Source organism: Leuciscus leuciscus, assembly GCF_965113295.1.
Source record: "Leuciscus leuciscus genome assembly, chromosome: 3".
Taxonomy (NCBI): domain Eukaryota; kingdom Metazoa; phylum Chordata; class Actinopteri; order Cypriniformes; family Leuciscidae; genus Leuciscus; species Leuciscus leuciscus.
The window spans coordinates 49,431,289-49,452,202 of NC_138727.1; the positions used below are offsets into that span (position 1 = coordinate 49,431,289).

Genomic DNA, 20,914 nt, shown 5'->3' on the forward strand with positions numbered 1-20,914 from the left:
GTAAACTTTTGAGTTAACAAATAAATCCTTAGACATTTGTTTGCCGAACTTTCTCCTGCTTATTTTGTTACTATTTGAGAGCCAGTAGTAACAAAGTGGGGGCTCGTCTAAAAACAATTTTGCCTATAATCTATTGCAATCGGAGGCTGATGGGACGCTCACTCGCGTGTCTCTGTTATTAAATCTGGCGTTGTTGTGTTTTTTTTGGGCGATTGCAAGTAATGGAACAGAGGAAAAAGCTGTGCGGTCGGACAGTAGGCTAAACCTAAACGTTATATATTGTGCCTTGTGCGTTTCTGGGACTAATATGAATGTTTGTTGTCTTGTTGGAGCCAGGACAATAGATTTTCTATTGTAAACAGAGGCTACACGGGAATGTTGGACATGGAGGGTAAGTTCAGCGATATGTATTTAAAGGGATAGTTCACTTTGAAATTAATTTTTGGTATGTTTTAGCTTACCTCAAGGGCATCCAAGATGTAGGTGTCTTTTTTTCCGCAGTAGTTTCAATTTTGATATTTTTAGGTCAAACCGTTCTTGTCTGTCAGTCATATAATGAAGGTCTATGGTCACTGTCTCAAAACACAAGCACAGAGTCCAAATTAAAACAATTCCCCGTCGTCCAAATTAAACAATTCCCCATCGTAAGTACACATTGATGGCCTAAGACACGAAACGAGCGGTTTGTGTGAGAAAACGAACAGTATTTATATCGTTTTTACCTCTTATACGCAGACATGTCCGAGTGATCTGATCTGACGTGTACGCAGACTGGTGCATAGATATATACACACTAGATGTCGCCTTGTCTACGGCAGTTCATTGGAACGAATGTCTTTAAGGCGACATCTATTGTATATATCTATGCACCAGTCTGCGTCATAGACAGTATATAAACTGGACACAGCGACCCCATTGGATTCAACGGAGACAAGTGAAGTCAATTAGAAGCACTAACTTCCTGATGGTCGAGCGTACTGCGCAGACTCAAACTGAGCTTGACGACGTAGATGTGACGTGAGCAACCCGTCTATCTACTAGTAGCTGTACCAAGAGAAATCTGAATCATTCCCTTCCGAAACTTGCCGAGACGGAGATCGTGAGTAGGAGGTGTCTATGAGCTAGGAGCAGGATAAACTTTTGCTAAGTATTCTGATTAATTACTTTGTCATTTTGCCTCCACGTCCCCCCGATTGCCCGCGAGCTTCTCCTCCTGTCCATACGGTAATCTCTCTACTGTGCGACAGAGAGTCGCATGTTATGACGCAATCGTTAGCCTATTTTTACAAAAACTGCTTCTACGGGGCCATAAAGTAAGATACAAGGTAATGGAGCCTTTTATACATTTTCGTGTTTCTTTAGAAATAAATAATGGACAAATGGAGTCTTTAAACGCCTCAGATGTAAAGTTATTCGCTGTCAAAGTGACGCCAAAATGAATGGGAGTCAATGGGATGCTAACAGCAGGTGATGGTCAGCTAGCCAATGCCGGCGCCGGGGCTACTTCAAAATAATATGAAACCCTGCCCCCCTGGTCTGCGTACACGTCAGATCAGATCACTCGGACATGTCTGCGTATAAGAGGTAAAAACTATATAAATACTGTTCGTTTTCTCACACAAACCGCTCGTTTCGTGTCTTAGGCCATCAATGTGTACTTGCGATGGGGAATTGTTTAATTTGGACGACGGGGAATTGTTTTAATTTGGACTCTGTGCTTGTGTTTTGAGACCGTGACCATAGACCTTCATTATATGACTGACAGACAAGAACGGTTTGACCTAAAAATATCAAAATTGAAACTACAGCGGAAAAAAAGACACCTACATCTTGGATGCCCTTGAGGTAAGCTAAAACATACCAAAAATGAATTTCAAAGTGAACTATCCCTTTAATCAATTAGCCATAACCTTTCTTTTTGTGCTTACATGGTAGGTTGCGTGTTTTTGGGTCGTATGGTTTTTTGTTTTTGAACAGGTCTGTGGCTAGAGCATTGGTCTCGGGGGCACTACCGAGGAATTGGGGAAATCGCCAGATTACTGGTTGTTTAGCCACTCCTGCGGGCTTGGTGTTTAATCCATCCCACCGCAGACCTGTTTGAAGATCCGCGCCTAGTTAAGTGGTATGGGGTATTTTTGTAAGCTTAAGAGAAATGGTTATATGGTTTTTGAAAATGTCGCTGGTCTGCCCGGCTCATGTTTGATTCATTCAGATCGTACAGGCTGTAATAAGAAACGTTGATTTGAGTTCTTAATAATAGCGGTCTGCATTGTTTGAAGGATGGCGTCACCGGTAAAAACCTTTGTAGAGGAACCCTCGAAGTTTTTGTTAAATGCATTGACAAAAGAGCAATTAATAGAACTTGCTGATCATTATAAAATAGAGCTTACAAGTAAGCGATATAAAAAAGAGATCAAAAGTATAGTGAATGGAGCCTTGTGCGCCAAGGGTTTACTGATAGCGTCTGCCGATGTATCTGAAGATGATGATGAAATAGTTTCTAAGACTTCAGGTCATGCTGAAAACTTAACCTTTGCTGAACAAAAAGAATTGTTACTCTTACAGTTAGAAAATCGTAAGTTAGAACATCAAATGCATATGGATAGGTTGCGTCTAAACGAACAAAATGAACGTGCGAAACGAGCACTAGAGCAGCAAAAGCTTGAACTTGAAGCTGAACGTTTGGATTTAATAAAACAAGGGAGAATGTCTGGTTTAGGGGATTCGAAGTTCGATATCTCCACTAGTTTACGGCTTCTTCCCTCATTTAATGAGAAGGATGTCGACACTTTTTTCCTGTTATTTGAAAGGGTGGCAGACACGCAGGGTTGGCCTGATATACATTATGCTACAGTGCACTCTTACGGGGAAAGCACAGAGAGCGTTTTCCGCTCTCAGTGTGGATGATGCGAAAGACTACGAAATCATAAAGGCGTCAGTTTTAAGATCATTTGAGTTAATTCCAGAAGCCAATCGGCAGCGATTCAGAGGTATGCGAAGACGTTTCGATCAAACCAATGTGGAGTTTGCGAGAGATTTGCGGTTACAATACCAACGCTGGTGCGTCGCCTCTAGTGTTCAAACAGTTGATAACATGACAGACTTGATAGTCTTAGAGCAATTTAAAAACACATTGCCGGAGCGGGTTGCGATATATATTGCTGAAAAGCAGGCAACAAATGAGGCTGATGCTGCTGTGTTGGTAGATGAGTACGAACTAACGCATAAAGCTCATTCTGGCGAACGCGTGCGTTCAGTAAATGGACAAAGAGATGCGTTTTCTTTTCGCAATAAAACTCCAAACGTTAATCCTCTACCAGTAAATCAGGATCGCTCAGGTGTAACGTCTGATGCAGAGCAAATTTGCCGTTATTGCCAAGGGAAAGGTCATTGGAAAGAGAGCTGTCCAGTGCTGAAGTCAAAGGCTAAAGCTCGTTTTTCGTTTGTAAAACCAGCTGCTTTGGCTGTGTCGCCTGGTAATTCAGATGTTGTGCTTAGTAAACTGAAGCCTAATTATCTTCCATTTATTTCAGATGGATTTGTTTCACTACTTGGCAACGAGGAGAAGTTTCCTGTAAAAATCTTGCGTGATACAGGAGCATCAGAGTCCTTTATTTTGGAGTCTGTGTTGCCGTTTTCTTCTTCCTCAAGGTCCGGGAGGTCACTTTTGGTGAGAGGTATTGATCTTAGTACTTTAGAAGTTCCTTTACATAAGGTGGTGCTCTACTCTGAGTTGGTAAAGGGGGAAGTTGAGTTGTTTGGATATAGTAGTAACAGCATCAGTGTTTTTTTTTTCTTTCTGGTTATGATCCAGTCAAATCTGCTCACCTTTATTTATAACTCTTTATATAATACAAAGTTTCAAAGCAGCTTCACAGTAATATATAAGTCTACTGGATTTGACATTGCTGATCTGTTTAAGCTTTTAATTAGGCTTTCTTGGCAGGCATCAGTTTTAATTTCATCCACAGATGTGAGTCTCTTGACTGTCACGTGTGTGCAGAGATAAACACAGTGTTGATGTTCTCTGATCTCCCAGCATGCAGTGCACAGCCTCCTCTCCTCGTGAGCTCCCGCAGACGGGCAGCGATCGGGCCAAACTCACCCAGTGTCCCGCCAAGGACTCGTCCTCCATAGACAGCGCCTCTGAGCTGGGCGGCCCCAGAGCGCTGACCTTTGACCTGCTGAACATGGTGATCTGCTTCAAGCGGATGGCCATCTTCCTGGAGCCCGTCACAGACACGCTGGAGGTGCTGCGGTTCCTGCTCGGGTGAGACACGGCTCTTACAAATCACACTGACACCTGCACATCTCGCACTGCTTCTGTACTTCAGGAGACTGTATCATGTGACTCTCATCAGAAGGCTTTTGTGTTTGTTCCAGCCAGTTGTGAAACGCATCTCTGAGTTGTTTTTGCTGCTGTGTGTCCCAGTGTTCAGCTCTGATGCTGTGTGTCCCAGTGTTCAGCTCTGATGCTGTGTGTCCCAGTGTTCAGCTCTGATGCTGTGTGTCCCAGTGTTCAGCTCTGATGCTGTGTGTCCCAGTGTTCAGCTCTGATGCTGTGTGTTTTAGGTGGAGGATGCCGCTGTGCTCCCTGTTTTTCATCTCTCCGGCTCATAAAGACTTATTTGCGGTCAACTATGACAGAAAAGAGACTATCGAGTTTGGCTGTACTCAGCATTGAATAAACACGCACAAGGGCATTAGATCTAGATACATTTGTGAAGCGTTTTGCTGAGCAACATGGAAATCGCCGCATTCAGCTGTTAAAGGCATGACAACTTCATGTTATTCTCACTGGTGAGCCTTTACAAAGCTGGTAAAATGATGACCTCAACAGAATCTGTACTTTAAATTTCTGTGTTTACATCTTTGTTTTGGCAACTGAGAACCTTTAATAAAACCAAAAGTGTGAGAAACAAAGTTTAGAATGTGACACTGGTGTAAATGGTGTAAATCCTGCTGAACATGAAGCAGTGTTGTTATTGTTGTTTTATAATGTTTCTTCTTTTGTATATACAGTATAAAACTGTCCAGAAACGGCCTGTATGAACCTACTCACAAAATGTTTTCGTACTTTTTCAGACTGGGAGCTAAATGTATTTTTATGTGACTTCTTTTCAGGTTTGTGGAGATTTTGATGTAACATACCCTTTGTAACTCTGTGAGCCTTTTTGTTGATTTGTTGATACAGCAGCTCATGTTTACATGCATGAAATGTCCCTTTCATGTCGCCTTAACTGCTGTGAATATTGTATATACTGTACTGTATTTCTCATCACTTTTTCAGTAAAGACCTCATCTGTCAAAAAAAAATTCAAGTTACTGAGGGACAAATGGGGAGAATGTGTGTTCTGAGTAAACAATAAAAGCGATGTCCAGTACCTTGTTTGAGTGCCGTGACCCATTTATTTCCACAGTGTGTTTATGCTCACTTTAGTACAGCTCAGTCCATAGATCTTCATGGGTAAGTTTTTCTTTGTATAGTTTCTTCTTGTACAAATGCTGCCACTCATCACCTGTGTCTTACCTTAATGCCTTTCCTGTGATAATGCCCCTAACTTCTATCATACTTCTATCTCCTATTAAGTGAGATCATATTGTATGGTCACTTATTCCTAATATGAACTGTTTCACATGAAACCTCAAATGCAAGACATTGATTGCATGAGATTAAGTTTGTCTGTATGAGTTTGTAAATGGCAGCCTGTGCACTTTTGTAGTGTGTACATACTATTTCTCATCAAACTGTGATAACTGAGATTAAATTCAGTATATATACGTCTGCCATATGTTGCCGTGTGTGTGTGTGTGTGTGTGTGTGTGTGTGTGTGTGTGTGTGTGTGTGTGTGTGTGTGTGTGTGTGTGTGTGTGTGTGTGTGTGTGTGTGTGTGTGTGTGTGTGTGACTGAGAAAGGTGTCCTTCATTGACGTAAGTGCTGCCACAAACGTGCCAACATGCGAAACTGTCTCGAGAAAATGAGAGAGAGAAACTTGGTTACTTCATTCTAGAGTTCATAAATATATAGGCTACATCATGTATAAGCCTAGGCTACATAAATCTTTAAAAAGTATCATCTTTAATAATTAGGTGATTGTTAAAATTATTAAAAGCTTCAAGCATGATTTTTCTTAGAGTCTGTCACTATTCCATATTGTTTTAATAATTTCCCAACAGAAGACCCTGTATTTAACTCTGCATCAGTAAGTTGTACTTTTCCATATACGTAACATCAGCTTCCTGAAGCAAAATATTAAAGATGAACATAAATTGCTATGAACACAAATTGCTATAAATGTCTTTATAATTTCCGTCAACAGAGGGAGACACAGACCAGTGTTGTAGTCCAGTTGGGTAGTGCTCATATTAAATAATACTGTTACTGAGGTGATAAAAGCACCACATTTTACATGAAGCTTCTTTAAGACCTTTTTTTTTTATTTTTTTTTTGGTAAAACTTTCAGGGTAATGGCCTTTTAAGACCACTGAATAAGCTTCCTTTTGTTAATTTGTGCTCAGGCCACTAGATCTTCCAAATTATAAGTGTAAAAAAAGAGTGCCGAGACACCTTATACCTCAAAAAACCTATAAAAAAATCCCTGTATTATATAGGCGTAATTATTAAAAACGGCAGCAAAAATGCTTAAATGTTAAAGCTGCCGTCGGCAAGTCTGGCAGATTGGGTCGATTAGCCAAAATTTTGAATGTTTACAACTCTCATGCCCCTCCCCCACTACCAGCGAGCACCCTCCCATCGAGGTCGTGCTCGTCAGTGCGTCACTGTGCGTGTGTACCTGATTTTCTGTGAACGCGTCCGTCTCTTCAGCATCGATCAACACCATGGACTCGGAGGTAGGCTGCCCTGGCTAATCTATCCATAGATAGCAATAACCGAGGAATTGGAAGCTTGTTAGTAGATTTTCTCTCCGCCATCACGCTTCATGCAATCTCCAGGCGAACTTCAGGCGTGGCGTGTGCATGTGATATTAACGTGCGCGAGAGGGGGGATCTGTGGCGTGTGCACGACCTGTGATTGACAGTCAGATCTCACACCCCCCTGCGCTGATTGGACCTGATGAAGCGGGAGCGCTGGATTTTTGCAAAACAAATAACACGCTCCAGGTGGAGTTAGAAGCTCGGGTTTTTTTCTAAAACCACCTTATTTATGTTGTTCTGTCGGATTATAGTGTCAATTTCACTGAATATGATAAAAAAAATGTTGCCGACGGCAGCTTTAAGAGATCTTGGTTTTCTCTTTTATTTTTCAATTCAACTAGGTCATTCATATAGCTATCTACTGAGTTTAGTTTGGTCATTAGTTTTTAGGCTGCCCTTACATCATTAAATCCTGTTTGTGTGTGACAGTACATAGCTAGATGTACTTTCAGTTATTTTGGTTTCCTATTGTAGACGTGTTGCAGGTCAGAATGTCTTGATTCGTTCATTCTTTTATGCTTACATAACATTAGTTTCTGAAACTTCAACATGGAGCTGAACTGGGCTATGTATTATTAGCCAGAAAGACACTTCTGAACCCCTGAGATGTCCCTTGCAGACACCTGGGACAAGTGGTGATAAATCTGATGCCTATAGATCATTTCTTGCTAATGTCGAGCAATTCAGGGCGATTGACAATCTTCCAGCTAGCAATTTTGCTTCACATTCTGATTCTTCACACAAATCTTGCCACCTAAAGTTTATCAATTCAAAGCGACAAAGAAGAACGTGCGGGATGCTGTTGAATCTGGAGGGGGAAAGCCCATGAAACGCCAACGACTGGATGTCCGGAAGTGCTTCTTCTGTGAGGGTGGCATAGATCAAGGTGCACTCCGTGAAGTTTCAACATTTGATACTGACAGGAATAAGGGAAGCTCTGAGGAAGAGAGATTTTGATGAAGACGCTCTCATCCTGGCAAAAGTTGCAAAGACTATTAAAAATGACATATTCAACCATACAGGCTTCAAATTCACTGGCTCCTTCCCAGAAAGATATCAAGAAACCTCACTTCCTTCAAGCCTAAAGTCTCTTATCTCGATGATAATGAATGGCTCCAACTTTAAAGATCAAGAGAAATGTGAGGCTCAGGCTTGCCTCACAATGGGACAAGGCATTCTTTATAACACAAAGAAAAGGGCAACACCCACTGCTGACCAGACACAGCCTTGATCGTGAACCACCACTCCCCATTTACATAGGCCTTAATGTACATGTACAAACCAGAAGCAAGCAACTGGTCCAGCAATGAAACCAAATGGGTATTAGCATTTCATATTATTGACAGAGTTATTCAAATTGAAGACTGGCTTGCTAAAGCCCCATGTGAACGCTTTGAAGTTGATGGTGTTGTGGTTCCAGCTTGTCTCCGGAAAGGGCTCTTCACAGTTGGTGCCCTTGATAACCTTGACTATGACCCAAGTTCAACCACTTCTGTAGGCTTCTTTCATGGTACTGGAATCAGCATGTTTCAGTTTCCAACTAAGGATGACTGTGATAGAGACCACCCATTATGATACCACCTTTTGAAAATAAAAATAAAGCTCTTCCTGATACTTTTGCCACTGTCCCCGCTGTAGCTCTGACAAATACTTCTGTTTCAGTGCCAGAGTGTAATGTAGTTACAGCTATGGGCTTATTGGATTATGCAAGAGAAGAGGAAAACAACTGGGTCAGTCATGCACTGCCACTTGTAGAGAAGACAGAACTGGCCAGTGATGATGCAGTTGCATGGTCTGCATATCATGCTTCAACCATTGGTGGAAGACCCCACCAGCAAAATGTGCACTCCTTCCTCTGTTTTATGAGAAATCTGCCACTCCAGCCATGATTAAACATGAATGTTCTTAGACAAGCTATTGAATTTCTTAATCCTGGGCAAACCCCAGATAATACATTTGGCCAGCCTCTTTTCGCTCTGGCAAAGTTCACAATCTCTACTGTCACTTCACAATCTACAGCAGAAGCTTTTAGGCTTATTGCTGGCCCAAAAGATGAAGGTACCTTTATCACTTGGAGAAATGACATGCTGAAGACAAGTCCTACTTTCATGTATTGGGACCAGTTTGGATGACTCTTCCAGAAGTCCCCACAGCCTCCAGAGAACTTATCAAATGTTGCTGTAAGGGGGATTGTTCCTGCAAATGTGCCAAAGCAAGTCTAGACTGCTCACCTCTTTGCAAATGCAACTGTAACCACTCATAATTATCAATTACAGGGCCAATAAAGATCATATTGCTAATACTTTGACATGTATTGAAACTTTAGTTATGTAAAAGTTCATAAACATAAATAAACATATAAAATGTTAACTTTGGGATTCATTTGAACACTTTATCTTGTGCAGGAACTTGAAAGTTGCTGTGAAAATTTTAAGCATATTTCATTGATAATGATATACTTCTAATATGACGTTACAAAGGTTTTTTTTTTTTTCGAGGGCTCCTGGCCAAAATTACACTATAGACCCTGAGGAAACACCATGCATAAAATTTGGTGGTTTTATCACCGTAACGGTATTTTCACTACGCCGCCGGACTACTGCTTTCATCAGAGAAGTCATCGTGGGAGCAATGAGGTGGTTTTCATAGATTTATGGATCCTCCACTTCTCAGGTAAAACTGATTACATCAATATACCTTATTTTTCCTAAAGGCCATAAACATTTTTATTTAAAAAAATATAGACAGAAAACATGAGTAAAATATTTCATTTCACAGCTCGTCCTGAACTTAAAGAAGGTTGCAGTAATAGACATACATATACTATATGGCAATAACAGCCATGGTCATCAGCACCTTTTTGTGAAAAGTATCTTTCCTAACACTGTGATCCAGTGCCTTGACTTAAACTCTGTCCCAAAACCCTGATCTCTCCATTCCTCCTCCTCCTCATTCTCTTTCTTTTTCCTTGAGTCCACTTTTTTAACTGCTTCCAAATATGACAACTTATTTCCATCTCTTTCCTTTTGAATTTCTACTGCCCTCTTTCTAACTTCACATCCTCCATATGCCACATTATGCACCCCACCACAATTACAACATTTTTCTTCCACATTACTTCCACATTTTGCATTCTCATGTTCTTTTCCACAATGTGCACATCTCTTTTTGGCTCTGCATATACAGTATGACCATATCTCTGGCAGTTATAACATCTCATTGGAGCACGCACAGATGCTCTCACCTGAAAGCTAACATATCCAACCATCACTCTACTTGGTATTCCTCTTTCAAAGCGCAACATTACAGAAAGACTTTCTTACTTCTTACCTTCCCTATTCCTTTGCAATCGCTTTGCTTCAATTACATTTCCTCCTTTTATATTCCTCTTCAGCTCTGTCCTCGTTACATCCAATGGGACCCCTGTAATTACTCCACATATCCATGATTTTTCACCTGTTTGCTTACAACTTGAAATCACTTGTTTACACACAACCTTCATGTTCATCACTTTATCCTTCTGTTCCTCATTTTCACATATTACCATAAATGCTCAATCTTGAAGTACTCTTGCACACTTAATCTCTCCTGTTTGTTTTCTCAACTCATTTGTTAATTAGATTGGGTTTACCTCTTTTACTCCATATCCCTTTGAATCTCACAATCATTTTAATTTCCTCTGGCCTTCCCTTTCACTGTCCTCATCTATACTTACTGAGTCCTCTTCACAGCAAAATCCCCAGAGTTAAATGAACTCTGCTCAGTGTTGATATGAGTCCACACTCAGAGTGTTATAAGTAACACTGAAGCAGTGTTGAAGTTAATGAGATAATTAAGTGATTAACTGAGTGATGATTGAGCATTATTGAAGACACCTGATGTTAACAAGCAGAATCACTGAAGAAGAAAATCACAAATGTTATTGTATCATTTGATCATACAATTTTTAACTTTAGATTTAGTTCGGCTGCTGTAATTCAGTTATAACAGTCACATGAACAAAGAGAAAAAGTGATCTAATGGTGTTGTTTATGTTTTAACAATAATTTTGTACCTGAATCACTGAACTCATTTAGAGCCTGATCTATGAGTTAGGTTTACTTTATTGATTATAGCAGCACTGTATTTGTACAGCACAATATTTTTAACATTTTCTATGTAATCCAAAGGATTTCTTCTGATACAATACATTTTTCTTCTTCTTCTTCTGTCTTTTATTGGCAACCGCATGAAATAGTGCATTACTGCCATCATCAGGTAGCTTGGATCAGAAACATTTTCTAAACATCCCCACTGGCGCTGCGTGTTCACCTCCTCCAGTTTCCACCCCAGTTCCCTTTAACTCCCAATAACTCACTATTTCCTTTTTTCAGATATCCTTTCCCTTACCCACACTATATCATCATACCTCTACCTCTCTTATATATACACTTCTCCTACATTCTTTTAATTAATCCTGTTATTCAGACACTGACACAACACCTTTACCGTACTATTTCCTATATCTGAGTCTAATATATTCTTTAATGTTAACTCTTTTCCTTCATTCTTCCATATTTCTTCTCTTAGCACTTCTCTTTCTGCATCGTAATCCTTACAATTTATAATCACATTCTCATTTTCAGACACTTTCACTCTGTCCACATTTCTCACACAATCCCATTGGATGTTTAGATATTAGATGTAATTCAAACCTGTATGTCCCATCCTTAATCTTGTAATTATATTTTCCTCCCTCCTGTTTCCCCCATTCTACCTTTTGCCACTTTCTTTTAAATTGCATATAAATGTCTTCCTTTAGTCTCATTATCCCAATACTGTTGCCACTTTTTAATCATTTTTTCTTTTATTTCTGATTTTATTTCTCTTATACTATGTGGTAGCTCAATTTCTACCACTTCATCATCTACTGCTTCTTAGCTAATTTATCTGCTTCTTCATTCCCTTTAATCCCCACATGGGCTGGATCCCTCATAAACTGTACTTCTATCTTGTTTTAACTCAAAGAGATTTTGAAGGATTTCCATTACTATGTATTGCCTTGATTCTGACTTTTGGTTATCAATACTGACCATTGCTGAATATTAATCTGAACATATGACCGCATTTTGTATTTCTATTGCAGAATAGCCGTCAGTTCACCTGTATTTACTGACAGTTGATCACGTATTCAAGCTTTTCTCTTTATGTGTAACTTTGGACCATTGACTGCCACTCCTACTCTCCATCCTTTTTTTGAAGCATCTGTGTATATCTGTATATTATTTCCGTACTTAATCCCTAAATATTCATTTGTTCTCATTTTTTTCCATCTCATTACTTCCTTCTTTTTGTCTTATCTTCAGTAAAGTTAAATCTCTATTGGCTGAGGAAGAATCCATAAAGGGTAATGTGGGTACATCACTCTTATACACATCTATATTTACTTTATACACATCTATATTATTATTTCCTTGTTCCCAACATATTCCTTGTATATTCTTTGTTGGATGTACCTCATCCTGACTCTTAATATTTGTCCAATATACTGCCATTAACTGTTGTCTTCTCAAACAAATTTCATTTATCTTTATTGGATATGTCCCACTGTAAAGTTTTGTCTGAAGTTGCTTGATTTTCCACTAGATGGCGTTATTTCTACCCAGATTTATTATCCTTGGTTAAATGGTTGTAATGCTCTCACCTGTGTTGAATCATACCTAATGATAAACCCTATTTAAGGCCTCACTGCCATTGTTCAGTCCTCATGTTAGCCAAAGCGTTGTCATTCCTAAGAATTGTTGGGTTTGAGATTTTTTCCCTGCCTTCTGTTTTGTAGTGGTGGGCAGATCGAGGCTTCGTGAAGCAATGAAACAGTTGAACCCATAGACAGTATAAGAAGTGGACAGAGCCATCTCATTGGAACTCAATTGAGACAAGTGAAGCCCATTTTTAGCGATTTTTTAGGACTTCCGTTCCTGACGCGCAGACTCAAACCGAGCTTGACGACGTAGATGTGACGTCAGCAACCCGTCTGTCTTCTAGTGGCTGTGGCATGAGAAATCTGAATCATTCCCTTCCGAATCTTGCAGAGACAGAGAGTGTGAGTAGGAGGTGTCCACGAGCTAGGAGCAGGAGCAACTTTTGCTAGGTATTCTGATTAATTATTTTGTCATTTTGCCTCCACGTCTCCCCGATTGCGCGCAAGCTTTTCCTCCCATCAATACGGTAATCTCTCCACTGTGCGACAGAGAGTCGCGTGGTTATGACGCAATCGTTAGCCTACTTTTACAAAAACTGTTTTTACGGGGCCATAACGTAAGCTACAAGGTAATGGAGCATTTTATACATTGTCGTGTTTCTTTAGAAATAAATAATGGACAAATGGAGTCTTTAAACGCCTCAGATGTAAAGTTATTCGCTGTCAAAGTGACGCCAAAATGAATGGGAGTCAATGGGATGCTAACAGCAGGTGGGGGTCCGCTACAAGATGGTGGCACGCGGCCGGCTTCAACTTCCGGTCGACTTCCTTCCGCTTGGTTGAACCAAATGGGCCATATTGTTTCGAGGCTTCGAATCAATCCGACACCCGTCTCAACGGTGACACCTAGTGGTCACTTGCAGGTGTTGATCTGAAACAACCTTGACGAGCCATTAAAATTTTTTTGTTTTTTTATTATTGTATTTTTATAATATGTGAAGCTTGTAACCTATAGGCTCCTCACTGTGCATAATGTTATTTTGGTCCTGCAAAATGAATATTAATAAAATAAATCAAGCCACAATGTCTCACTTTTTTAGAGATTTTTATTAAAAAATATTAATTTCTCTGCTGTGGAAGGACTTAGCCTACTTCTTTTTTTTTACAGATATTTTCTCCAGCCTTTGAAAAAATCCTCTCACAAGGGACACTTGTTGCTGGCATGCAAAGATATTTTTTAGCTAGGACATACAAATGGGGTGGTAGTGGCGCAATGGATAAGACACATACCTTTGGTGTGAGAGACCCGGGTTCGAATCCACTGTGAGACACCAATGTGTCCCTGAGCAAGACACTTAACCCCTAGTTGCTCCAGAGGCGTGCGACCTCTGACATATATAGCAATTGTAAGTCGCTTTGGATAGAAGCGTCAGCTAAATGAATAAATGTAAATGTAAATGTAAATACAAATGAGGAAAGATTACGCTCTCTCTTTTCAGTAAGTTAGTGGATCAGTTTATGCGTTAAGTTTATGCTCAGTGTGCAGAGAAAAATGTAATGGAATGTAGAACTACAACAAATAGGAAAACCAAAATGATGTCGTCACTGGCAGTATATTGGGTACTCATATGTAGACCTATAAAATGTATATTCACACAATATTATATTATATTATATTCACATTGAAGCTATTTTTAACATGATTGGCAGATTGGGACATTAGGTTGTAGGGCATAGGGCTATGGACTTTCTAAACAGTGTCCCAAAAGTTTGTAATTGTATTTCAATTATAATTATATTTCAAACAATGCATACCTTGCTTAGATGGCCCAGCAGTGTCAGTAGCAGGCCTAGGTACAGGGGGAATGCTACCATCCCCTGCACCCTGCAAAATGGCAGGATGAGTGCTCCTCAAATGGCGCATCATGGATGATGTATTGTTGCAGTAGGCTAGCTGCCGATCACAATACACACATCTCACTTTATTTGGGGTTTCTAACAATCTATCTATGTATTTATATATGTATCTATAATCTATCTATATATGTATCTATCTATTAATCTAGCTGTCTATATATATTTATATCTATGTATCTATTAATGTGTCACTGTATAGGCTACTCTGTCTGTCTCTAGCCTATCAGTCAATGTGTTGTGTAAATTTAAATGTAAGCCTAAATAGTCTATAGCTAATCAAATCGCTCTATGTCACTATATCACCAAAAATCCGCTATCTCAAAATCAAACTCCTCTCACAAAAACCCACGAGGTCAATATGCGTTGATTTCACTTTTATACAGATGTGCGATTGTGTGGTCTGTTCCCGACCGTGTCAATCAAACGCTGATTCGGCGGACCACACCTGATGAAACACTTCGAGGCTTCGTTTGGCCATAGTCACGTGACATGGGTGTTTTGATGAATCACGCTTCGGATCAGTGTTTCGAAACATCTGCGCTTCGGGATCTCGCAAAGCTTCGGAACGACTGTTTCGCCTCAGCCATCCCTACTGTTTTGTTCTTTGATTACCCGCATTTCCCAAACTTTATTATAGAACTCTAACATTACTTTCAACGATTCCTCGCTTAACTGCGTAATCATATAATAGCTGATTTCATCTTGACCAGGAGCAGTTTCTCTCATTCTCCTCAGTGCTCGTTTTAGCTCCGTCATTCCAAATGGGACATCCATTATATCATCTCTCTTTCTTCTCTTTTTTCCAATAGATGATGATTTCTTTTAATATTTCCTCCCTTTTTCTCTTAAATTCTTCATTCAGATTTTCCGTCCTGTTTACTTTTATAAATGTATTATAAAACATTTCTGCTTTATTACCGTTTCCTCTCCATTTAACATGGGATATTCTATCTCCTTCCTTATTCCATTCATCCTTCTGATCATATTCCATACCTCTTCTATTGATGTACTTTTCCCTATTCTGTCACAGAAATCTCTCCAATGTTGCCTTTTTGCCCTTCTTACCACAACTTTTACTTTTGCCTGTTCTCTCTTATATTCCATTAGATCTTCATAGTTATGCCTTCTTACCTTCGCTCTCCTTTTCCTTCTAATAGCTTCATCACACTCCTTATTCCACCATGGTACCATTTTATTCTTCCTTTGCTTTTAGGAATATTACTAACTGCTGCATTTTTCATGACCCCTATAATTTTCTCACTTATACTGTAGCTTCACCATTTCTTACATCTCTAAACTATCCTCCACCATTTTCACATACTTAGTCCAGTTAGCTTTCTCATATTTCCATTTCCCTTCTCTTCTTTCATTTCTCTCTACACTCTTATTTATACACATTTCTATCAAAATAGGAAAGTGATCACTGCTAGTACATTTCTGTAATACCCTCCAGTTAATTATTCACCCTAACCTACTATTTGTTATAGAGTTCGATCTAACACCGCTTCTTGACCTGTTCTCATCTATTCGTGTACCTCTCCTATCATTCAGACAGATCAAATTCATCTCATCCATTAATTCTTCAATCAGCTGCTCGTTTCTATCAATCACACTTCCTCCCCACATTGAAATCTACACCAGATCACTATACTTTGCCCTTCTATCTTCTTCATCTCTTCCAATGTCATTTGCTTGCATGGATTGTAAAAATGTATTATTACTACACTTTTGTCATCCTTCCATACCTCAACCACCACATATTATATTTATCTTCCTTTCCCCACCATTCTGTATTCCAGACTTAAAGGGGTCATATAATGCCATTTGTGTACAAGCTAATATGATTCTTTAGGGTCTAAATTAAAAGTTTGTAATATACTTTAATTAAAAATTCTCATTAGTATTGTAAGAAAACACTAATTTTGCCTGGTCAAAAACAGCTCTGTTTTCAGCACACGTTTGAGTGCATGTGTCTTTAAATGATAATGAGCTTTGCTCACCCCGCCCCTCTGTTCTGTGCGTACACAGTTTGTAACACAATAACACAATAACCATAACGCGTCGTTCATTATAAACGTGGGATTATGAATTATATTGAGAACGTCGTACATAGAAAACATGCCGTAATGTACCCTGAGTGTAAAAATAGCCGCATTCGTGAAGCGTGCAAGCGATTTGCAAAGATTAATATAAATATGAATATAAAGGTTAATAAAACATTACACTCACTTCAGTTCTTCTGGAGGTGCAGCAGGAACACGAATAGTTGGTACCGATCTTTTTTTCAGGAGCAGCTTTTTAGCAAAAACAGCTTTATACTGACCTAGTTTATAAAGCAGTCTGGGGCTCGTTCTTCGTAGGTTGCTTATTACATCCGAGATCAAATGACACATCCAAGATAATATCATCGTGCTAATCATGATCTGGCTAACTCGGTTCTTCGAACACACTTGCCGGATAGGATTAGTATCGCTGGATTGAGTTATCTGAGATAATTGCGCGTTCATGCGCTGGGTTAAAAGGGGACATGTATCGATAGTAGAAACATTGATCAGCAACGCTGCTATTGGCTGTTCAGCGTGGCCAAAGAGCGCGCTCAGTTTTTCTCCGCAGCAGAGCAAGAACTAATAGTCTAAGTTTATTCGGAATTTTAATGTTTTAATGCAAAACGCCAGGGAACACCTCAAAGTCTGCAAAAGCCAGGAGAGAGGGCTGGCAAAAAGTAGCAGACAATTTAAATCCGTTAGAAGTGGCCATGTTAGATGTTTTTTTATCACTTATTAGCCTATATTTTTGTATTTGAATAATTGCATAATTACTTTGTTCATTGTAATGTCAGAGTCACCACACTAGAACATGGGAACAAACAAAAGTGAAGTACAAAAATATTCTACATAATGGTAATTTTTTTGTTATATTATAGTCTCTTTTATAAAAGACACTGTTAAATAAATGGTTGGCTGTTTATAAAAGCAACCAAGAAAAAGGCTGAGCAAAAAAAAAAAAAAAAAAAAAAAAAGAAGAGGAGATGCGCATGCGCAGCGGACGGTGATGGCTGCTTAATTTCGACGCTCTACCTCAGTTGTCTTTTTTTCGGATTTATCTATCCCTACTTAGTTTTTGGCCGAATTATATGTAAATTCCTTGTTTTAGTGACACTCTAGATGGCATCTAAAAGAGATTTAATCCACTCCCCGGCGAAGAAAAAGCATAAAGACGACGAGCACCTTCACGACGCCATTGCCGAAATGCTTGATAAGCAACTGAGCGCCATAAAACTAAGCATGTCGACGATCGTTCGCGAGGAAATCTCGACGATTACAGCACGATTGGACTCGCTGGAAAAGGATGTCAAATCGTTCGGCAATAGATGTGACAACATCCAGGCTACGGTGCGGGATGTGAAAAGGGACTCGATTGCTAACAAGTCCTGCCTAGAGGAGCTCCAGGAGAAACTATTTCTTTATGAAGATAAATCCAGACAAAATAACCTAAGGTTGGTGGGCCTGCGGGAAGGAGCTGAAGGAGGGAACGCAATTCAGTTCTTGCAGACCCATATTCCCAAGTGGATTCCTGCTCTGCAAGGGAGGACGATCGAGATTGAACGGGCGCACCGTCTTTACACGAACGAGGATCCCTCCAGGAATAGAGCGCGCACTTTGATTTTCAAACTCCTTCGTTACAATGACCGACAGGCGATCCTACAGGGAGCCAGAAGCGCATCACCTCTGAGTTATGAAGGGGGTAATTTACGGTTCTTTCCCGACTTCAGCCAGGGAACGTCCAAAAAAAGGAAAGCTATGGCCGAAGGGAGAAAACGCCTCCAACTACTAGGCATCGAGTCATTCCTGCTTTACCCTGCATCGGTCAAAGTACGTAACGGCCAGGAGCATTTGTTCTTCAAAACCCCCGGAGACCTGGAGCATTTCATCGCGTCTCTGAGCGCCACTACGGGAATGGACACCACTGCGCCCACTGGGATGTCTGATGAGTAAACTCGGCCTTCTCTGTTTTGTATCATAGCACTTTGAGTAGGGATATAGGTTTAATCTTCGCTGTGATGGACACTCAGGTGAGAGATGCTGATGTTTGAGTAACTGCTACCACTCGTAGTCCGAGTGCATGGCCTCGAATAAATTTTCTTTCCAGGCAGATAAGAGAGTGTGTTCCTCCTCTCTGCAAGCTGCCGATAGTAATTTGTTTTTTGGATTTTTTATTGTTTTTACCCATTGCAATGTTAGAACTACCAGGGTTTGCTGTTTTTGTTGTACGATTTATGTGTTTCATGGGGGTGAAATTCTCATCGATGCGTTCGGTTGCTATGGCTACTGTTGTCTCGTGTATAATTATATTGTGACAGAATGAGTGACGTTAATGTGATATCGTGGAATGTCAACGGTTTAAATTCTCCCATAAAAAGATCCAAATGCCTAGATTATCTGCATCGCAAACGAGCTGACTTCATACCCGCTTTCAAAATAGACATTTTAAAGTGATAGCTTTCTCATCGTATAATAGTGCCTCAAGAGGAGTTATTATTCTTCAGAACAGAAAATTCCCGTTTCTAATTGAGACAACGGGAGGGGATGATAACGGGCGGTTTACATATGCGTCAGGTTCATGGAATAATTTGAAAATGGTTCTCTTCTCAGTATACTCCCCTAATAATTATGATGTAGATTTTTTTCCATCTCTTACCAAATCCCTCCTTAATTTTGTTGACTACAACCTGGTCGTAGGAATAGATGCTAATGCAGTATGTAACCCCTTAATCGATAGATCCCTTGTCTCTGCTCATGGCGATCAGGCTTCGCAGTCGTTAAACGAGCTCATTGCTGATAACGACTTATGTGATATCTGGAGAGTGAAGAATGAGAGCTGGAGGGATTATACTTTTTATTCTGCACGCCACAAATCATTTTCGAGGCTAGATTACATTCTGATTTCTAAATCTCTTACTCAAGGTGTAAACCATATTGATATTTTACCCATACTGATTTCAGATCACTCCGCTGTGATTTGTAATCTGTCTCCTCCCATAATTCCCCTAAACTCCAAAAGATGGCGTATGAATACAACTCTTTTGCAAAATGAAGATTTTGTAAAACAGTTACGTTCTAAATTATCTCTGTTTCTCAAAGAAAATTCGAGCTCAGCTACTAATCCACAAATCCTATGGGAAACAACCAAGTGTTTTTTGAGAGGAAACTGTATTTCTTTTGCCTCCTATGTAAATAAATCCAGAGTAAAACAATTATCCCGTCTGGAGGCTCAGATTAAATGTGTAGAGAAGGATCTTAAAAAAACTTTTACGGAACAGAAAAGCAGAATCCTGGGGAATTTAAAAACTGACTACAAGGCGATCTTACTAAAAAGGGTAGAATTTTTGATGCACCGTACCAAACAAAACTACTATTTTAATGGAGAACGGCCAGGCAAACTAATGGCGTTAAGGTTGAAACGCAATGAGGCTTTGGCCTCAATAACTGCCATTAAGGACAATGCAGATGTTCTTCACACAGCTCCGGGTGATGTAAATAGGATATTCAAGGAATTTTATGAGCATCTTTACAGATCTGAGGTGGGAGTGAATGAACAACCTGTTATTGAGTTTCTGTTAAATTTAGATCTACCCCAATTAAGTGAGCAGCAATGTGCTTTTCTTGATTCTCCAATAGAATTAAAAGAATTGAAGGAGGCTTTAGAAGTTATGAATAAGGGTAAGGCCCCTGGTCTGGATGGTTTACCCCCGGAGCTGTATCTGGCGATGTGGGATTTGATTGGACCACTCCTCCTTGACTCCATAAATTTTGCTATTGATACGGGTTGCTTCCATAGAGATCAGAACACCGCTCTTATTTCTCTGCTACTGAAAAAAGGGAAAGAACCCTTATACTGTTCTAGCTACAGGCCGATTTCACTAATTGGTACGGATGTCAAGTTATATGCTAAGGTTCTAGCCCATCGTTTGGGATCAGTCGCCAGCTTCTTAATCGCCCACGACCAGACAGGATTTCTTAAGGAACGTTTTGCTACAGATAACGTGCGACGCCTCTTGAACATCATCGACTCACCCGACCCGGTTAATGAACAACGTGCTATCCTCTCGCTAGACGCTGAGAAAGCCTTTGACCGGGTCGAGTGGACATATTTATGGTCTGCCTTAACCCGTTTTGGATTTGGCCCTCGTTTTATTCATATGATTCAGACTCTCTATGTTAACTCTTCCGCACGGGTTTCAACAGGGTTGTGCTGTTCGGATGCAATCCCGTTGAATAGAGGCACTAGACAGGGTTGCCCTTTATCGCCCTTGTTATTTGCAATTTCATTAGAGCCCTTAGCGCAGGCAATTCGGCAGGACCATATTATTTCCCCGATTAC

General features: G+C 40.0%; 2 protein-coding genes and 1 long non-coding RNA gene across 3 annotated transcripts in view; 2 read left to right on the forward strand and 1 right to left on the reverse strand.

Moving 5' to 3' along the window:
• The window catches only part of LOC309494997 (uncharacterized protein), a 730,899-nt gene that overhangs the window by 199,778 nt on the left and 510,207 nt on the right, over window positions 1-20,914 (forward strand). The window lies entirely within an intron of this gene.
• LOC309495024 overlaps window positions 1-20,914 on the reverse strand; it is a 214,082-nt gene that overhangs the window by 18,417 nt on the left and 174,751 nt on the right. The window lies entirely within an intron of this gene.
• Window positions 2,867-5,389, forward strand: LOC309495019 (uncharacterized protein). The gene is made up of 3 exons (XM_082164560.1): window positions 2,867-3,677; window positions 4,040-4,270; window positions 4,573-5,389. The coding sequence occupies exons 2-3, from the start codon at window positions 4,041-4,043 to the stop codon at window positions 4,682-4,684; spliced, it is 342 nt and encodes a 113-aa protein (XP_082020686.1). The 5' UTR covers window positions 2,867-3,677; window position 4,040; the 3' UTR covers window positions 4,685-5,389.